The sequence below is a fragment of the Mus pahari genome, chromosome 2, assembly GCF_900095145.1.
Source record: "Mus pahari chromosome 2, PAHARI_EIJ_v1.1, whole genome shotgun sequence".
NCBI lineage: Eukaryota > Metazoa > Chordata > Mammalia > Rodentia > Muridae > Mus > Mus pahari.
The window spans coordinates 33,420,388-33,426,828 of NC_034591.1; the positions used below are offsets into that span (position 1 = coordinate 33,420,388).

General features: G+C 38.2%; 1 protein-coding gene across 2 annotated transcripts in view; it reads right to left on the reverse strand.

Moving 5' to 3' along the window:
• The window catches only part of Thsd7a (thrombospondin type 1 domain containing 7A), a 388,294-nt gene that overhangs the window by 23,102 nt on the left and 358,751 nt on the right, over nucleotides 1–6,441 (reverse strand). For both annotated transcript variants that reach the window (XM_021190560.2, XM_029534932.1), the window contains exon 17: nucleotides 4,244–4,397. In XM_021190560.2, the coding sequence (XP_021046219.1) occupies nucleotides 4,244–4,397 (154 nt within the window). The remainder of the gene's footprint in view (nucleotides 1–4,243; nucleotides 4,398–6,441) is intronic.

Sequence of the window (6,441 nt, forward strand, 5' to 3'; positions counted from 1 at the left end):
AAACATTATTATTTTTGATACATAAATCTGTTTGGTTAATTAAACCAGTACCCCCTGAGCTCATGTCTCTAGCTGCATATGTAGCAGAAGATGGCCTAGTCGGCCATCATTGGGAAGAGAAGCCCCTTGGTCTTGCAAACTTTGTATGCCCCAGGACAGGGGAACACCAGGGTCAAGAAGTGGGAGTGAGTGGGTAGGGCAGCAGGGCAGGGGGAGGGCATATGGGACATTCGGGATAGCATTTGAAATGTAAATGAAGAAAATACCTAATAAAATAATTTTAAAAAATAATAAATAAATATATATGATATATAATAAAAAAAAGAAAGGTCCTGCTACCATGTTCAGAGTACATTGAACTACTTCTGTTTTCTCTATTTGTATATTCTTTAAACTTAACAGTTCTTTTCATGCAATGAATGTTTGTTTTTTGTTTACTGACATCCTAGGTGATGATCTAAGATAATTTATAAAGTCTAAAAGGCACACCTAGTCAACTAGTTGAGTTTTAGTCTCAATCCAAAATTTCTATTGAAAAATACTCAAGAAAACGAAATATTTTTCACAAACTCTTCTTTGCTACACATGGTAGAACTTAATATTTTTTCTAAGATGGCTACTTATGTGTATTTAAAACTGAACCCAGATGGACACAGTTCCTGTTTGGTGGTTCCTGGTATTAAAATCCCTGTTAAGGAATTTAAAAAGCAGCCCAAATTCAACAGTCCCTGTTTTATATAAGCTGGATGTTCTCTTAACAGAATCCCTGATGACAAGAATTTCATCATTGTAGAATGTAGTTCAGCTGCAAAATTAAAAGAGAAATTCATTTGCAGACCTTTATGAAGGGTAGCGCCTTCACTCTTCTTTTAGCATCTGTTCAAATGATATATTGGCATTATTTTGCTTCTGGGCAGTCAGTTAGTTGCCACTTAGCATTTTAACAATATTAACACACAGCTAAATACAGCAATCCACCTTGAAAAACACAGACTCTAAACTTGCCTGAAGTTGTATTTTGTTGAATGTCTTAACATTAAACGTATCTTTCTGATTTTTTTTTTTCACATTGCTGCTCACAGCTGTGCAGGATTAAGCTAACTGTGCTGGATAAATTTCTGTCAACTTGACACAGGTTAGATAAGAGTTATCTGAGAGGAGGGAATCTCAATTAAGAAAATGCCTCTGTAAGACTGGGCTGTAGGCAAGAGAGTAGAGTTTTTCTTAGTGATTAAGGGGGGAAGGACCCAGCCCATTCTTTGTGGGTTCTTCCCTGGGCTGGTGGTCATATGTTTGATAAGAAATCAGCATGAGCAAATCAGAGGGAGCAAGCCAGTAAGCAGCATCCCTCCATGGCCTTTGCATCAGCTCTGGCCTCTAGGGGTCCTGCCCTTCATGAGTTCCTACTCTCCACTGTTTGTTTGTTTGTTTTTTGTTTTTTATGATGAACTGGTATAGGGAAGTGTGAGTATGAGTGAAACAAACCATTTCCTTCCCAATTTTCCATTGGTCATGGCGTTTCAGCACAACGATAGTAGCCTTAACTAAGAAACTAACTTTTGCACATATAGTTTTAAGCAATTCCCTTTCTCTAGATGGCTGCTATGGTCCTCAGTTTTGTTGAAATCTAGATTTCTGATTGCTTTTGAACTCATCTGTCTGTCTAGGAATAAAAAAAAGCACAGACTATGTGTGACTGACAGGTTGTGATGGTTATTCTTGGTTTTCCAAGTTCCTTCATCTAGAATAAAATAAAACCCAAATGGCTAAGCATACCTGTGAGGTGTTTTTTCTTAAATCATTTGAAGTAGGAAGACCCTGTTCTAATATAGATCTTTGAAGTGGGAAGATATCCTTTTTTATTAGTTATTTTCTTTTTAAAAATTATTTTATTAGCTATTTTCTTCATTTACATTTCAAATGCTATATCGAATGTCCCCTATACCCTCCCCCCCCCCTGCTCCCCTACCCATCCACTCCCACTTCTTGGCCCTGGCATTCCCCTGTATGGGGCATATAAAGTTTGCAAGACCAAGGGACCTCTCTTCCCAATGATGGCTGACTAGGCCATCTTCTGCTACATATGCAGCTAGAGACACGAGCTCTGGGGGTACTGGTTAGTTCATATTGTTATTCCACCTATAGGGTTGCAGACCCCTTCTGTTCCTTGGGTAATTTCTTTAGCTCCTCCATTGGGGTCTCTGTGTTCTATCCTATAGATGACTGTGGGCATCCACTTCTATATTTGCCAGGCACTGGCAGAGCCTCACAAGAGATCGCTATATCAGGGTCCCTTCAGCAAAACCTTGCTGACATGTGCAATAGTGTCTGGGTTTGGTGGCTGGTGATGGGATGGATCCCCAGATGGGGTAGTCTCTGGATAGTCCATCCATTCAGGAAGATATCCTTTAACATAGATCTTTCGAGGTGGCAAGATCCACCTTTATTCTGGGCCACATCTTCTGCTGGGAGCCAATATAAAGTACCCAGAAGAAGGCAACTCTCTGCCTGTTTGTTCCTTCTGTCACTAGCAACTTCACCCCTTTACTGGCATCAGAGCCTTCTTTGGGATTCTGGCATATACTGAATGAAGACAGTCTGAGATATTCAGCTTCTTGGATTGAACAGCTAGACTGACTAGAGCCATTTTTGGATTAGCTGGACTAGCCATTCTAATATTCCTCCTACCTCCAATATCTATACACTACATACCTCTACAACAGTGGTTCTCAAACTTTCTAATTCTGCTACCCTTTAATACAATTCTTCATGTTATGGTGAGCCCCCCAAGTATAAAATTATTTCTTTTGTATGTTTTAACTGTAATCTTGCTACTGTTATGAACTATCATGTAAATATATAATATGTGGGATATATGATATGTGACCTCCAAAGGGGTTATACCCCATGAGTAGAGAACTACTGCTCTAGAGAATCCTGACAAATACCCGGGTAAGCTTTTTTTTGTAAGGGAAATGAACAGTAACCACCCTCCTCTGTGAGACAGGAACCAAGAAGTGCTTCGAATCGATGCTCAGTGAAGTTGGAGTTTTGGCATATGATCTTTTCTTCTTAGGGGAAAGTGGATGGCATAGGATGAAATGCATATTGTCACAGATTCTGCTACAAATTGATTCTATCACAAACATGGAGGTTGTTGAAGTGGGGCTGCTTCTATACTCATCAACAGGAATACTAAGAGCAGATTCCTGGAATGGAAACTATGACCATTTGGTTCTGTTTGTCAATGTCTACACGCATCCATTTTAGAAGAATACCTGAGGATCCACCATGTGTAACCTTCTTCCTCTTCAGATTCTTACTTAAGATTGTTGGCTTTCTGGTGTCAGTACACCTACTGCAGAACTTTTTTGTTTGCAAGAGTGTTCTTTTTTTTTACCTTATAGATTTATATTTCAATTATCAATAAGTCTATTTAAGCAACATTTTAAATAATTCAAGTATTTTTAAATGAATATTTTTATAAAATAAAATTCTTTTTATTAGATATTTTCTTCATTTACATTTCAAATGCTATCCCCAAAGCCCCCTATAACCTTCCCCCAACCCTGCTCCCCAGCCCACCCACTCTTGCTTCCTGGCCCTGGCATTCGCCTGTACTGGGGCGTATGATCTTCACAAGACCAAGGGCCTCTCTTTGCATTGATGGCTGACTAGGCCATCATCTGCTACATATGCAACTAGAGACACAGCTCTGGGGGTACTGGTTAGTTCATGTTGTTGTTCCTCCTTTAGGGTTGCAGACCCCTTTAGCTACTTGGTTACTTTCTCTAACTCCTTCATTAGGGGCCCTGTGTTCCATCCAATAGATGACTGTGAGCATCCACTTCTGTATTTGCCAGGCATTGACATAGCCTCACACTTACAACTTATATTAATTTGATTCTGCAGGAGTCAAGGGATACTAAACTGACATCATTAAAGTACCTTCATTAGCGTTTCATTCTTTTCTTATTTTAATCAAAGAGATTCATTATGACCACTGCAGTTTGTAACATGCTGTGTAATCTCTAAGGCCTGCGGAAGGAATCATTGGCTGGTTTAGAAGCATGGTTGTGAAGGAACAAACAGTTTGGAAGAACTCAAGCTGTTGTAGAAACATTGCTGAACTTACATGGCTTACCCATACAAGGAAGTGGCCAAGGAAGCACACTTCGCTTTGTGTACATGGCTCACAAAAATTAAGCAAACTCCATTTTACCCAAATAGTCTATAATCTCACCAAAGCACACTGTGTCCACGGTCCCCATTCAGATATCACACAGTCCTCGGGGCATGGGAGTTTACACTCTCTAGAGCCCAAGGGCATATCTTCTGGGTCACACAGGTAATCCTCCACATGTTCAGAAGGGCCATCTGCTGTATTCTGCATGCATCTAAGAGAAAATGTTCACATCAGCAAAGGAACTAGGCCAAGTAAAATGACAGCCAACACACAGGATGGTCGTTCTCATTAAGCCATCATCTGATAAACAACATTATCCCAAAGGAATAACCCCTACATATAGTTAGTATTTCTCTAAGATTAAAAGAAAAACATACATTCACACACATAGTCATAATATTTTAATTGGATAGCTTCAGTGCATTGGTAAATGCTATCTTGTTTCTTTGTAAGGGAAGTGACATTTCTACCTGTATATGAAAACTAAACTGATGAAAATTGGTCCAAGGAGGTTCTCGGAGGAGACACAGTTGATCATAAATGACAGAGCCTGAGGGACAAACAGTGAAATATTCACACAAAATGTTTCATAAGGTGATTTTTTAGATAAGGCATTTATCTGTTTGTTTTGTTATTAAAAAGTAATTTAGCTGTCAGCAAGATGACTCAGTGAGTAAAGGTATTTGCAATCAAACCTGGTGACCTGATATCAATCCTTAAAATTCCCATGGAAGAAAAGAAAGAACTAATTCCTGCACATTGTTCTCTGACCATATGGGTACTGTGATGTGTAAACAACATAGACACACAGATACACACACACACACACACACACACACACACACACACACACACACTGACACACACACATAACCATACTACTTCTCTATTGTAGTTATTTGTCTCCTGTAAGCTTTTCTCTTATTTGTTAGATTTTTCTTATATTAGGACAAATTTACACCTTTGTTCTTATGATTCCATTATGAAGAGTCAAGAAATCCTCTCGAGAAGCTAATTAATGTGGCTTCATTTTCCTGTAGTTAATAATCTCTCTGTGAGCTTTAGTAGTGGAAGAGAAAACCTTGATCCTTAATTTATAATGTAGGAAAGGTCACACTTATTAATGTGTCTGGTAAGAGAGTTGCCTACAGGAAGATGAAAAGGAAGATGGGCTCTCGAACCTCTTAGGGCCATTGAAGTGTTTTAGGCAGTTGGTCTAATCATATCATAGTAATATACTTGGCATTTCATTTTTTCTCAGAGGTTGACAGTGAGGAAGGATATTGTGTCTCTCAAACTAAACTATACATGATCACTTTTTATAGTGATAAATATAAAAATAAATATTTCTGTCAAGTGAGACACATTGAAAGATTGGAAAGCTGTCATTAGTTGTATATTGATTAGGTATGCAATTTAAGAAAATATATAAATACTGATCTCTGTAACTTTTTAAAAAATCATTTCAGAAAAATGAATCTATATATTATATATTATAATTATATATTATTATATTTGGTGATGTCAATGTTGAAAGATTAAATTACAAATTTCTTTGAAAGAGGTTTTAGTTACATAGAGAAATGTTCTCTATTTTCTGTAGCATTTAAAATATCCTTCTGAGAGTGGCCTGATGGATACAAGGATGGTCCAGGAGTTTCTATGTTCAAAAGGTAGAATTGATCACATTCTTAGCAGATACTGATACAGCACAAGGATTAACTTGGAAAATTGCCTATTGATTCAAGTTAAGGATAGATGTCCAATACCCTATTAGGTAGCTATGTACATGTAACTTTATGAGAAAATCTTTCTTAATTTTGCACTTGTATAAATAACTCAAAAAAATCAAAAGAAATAATAAACTTCAAATCTCTCTCTTGGAGGTAACTTCTTTTGAACAGACTTGATTTATTTTAAAACACATTTTTAAAAATATACTTCATTCCTCTGTAGAAGAAGGAACAAAATACCCTTGAAAGGATATAGGTACAGAGACAAGATTTAGAGCTAAGATGAAAGGATGGACTATCCAGAGACTACCCCATCCGGGAATCCATCCCATCATCAGCCACCAAAAAGAGATACTAATGCACATGCCAGAAAGATTCTGCTGAAGGGACCCTGATATAGCGGCCTCTTGTGAGGCTATGCCAGTGCCTGGCAAACACAAGGTGGATGCTCACAGTCAGCTATTGGATGGAACACAGGGCCCCCAGTGGAGGAGCTAGAGAAAGTACCAAAGGAACTGAAGG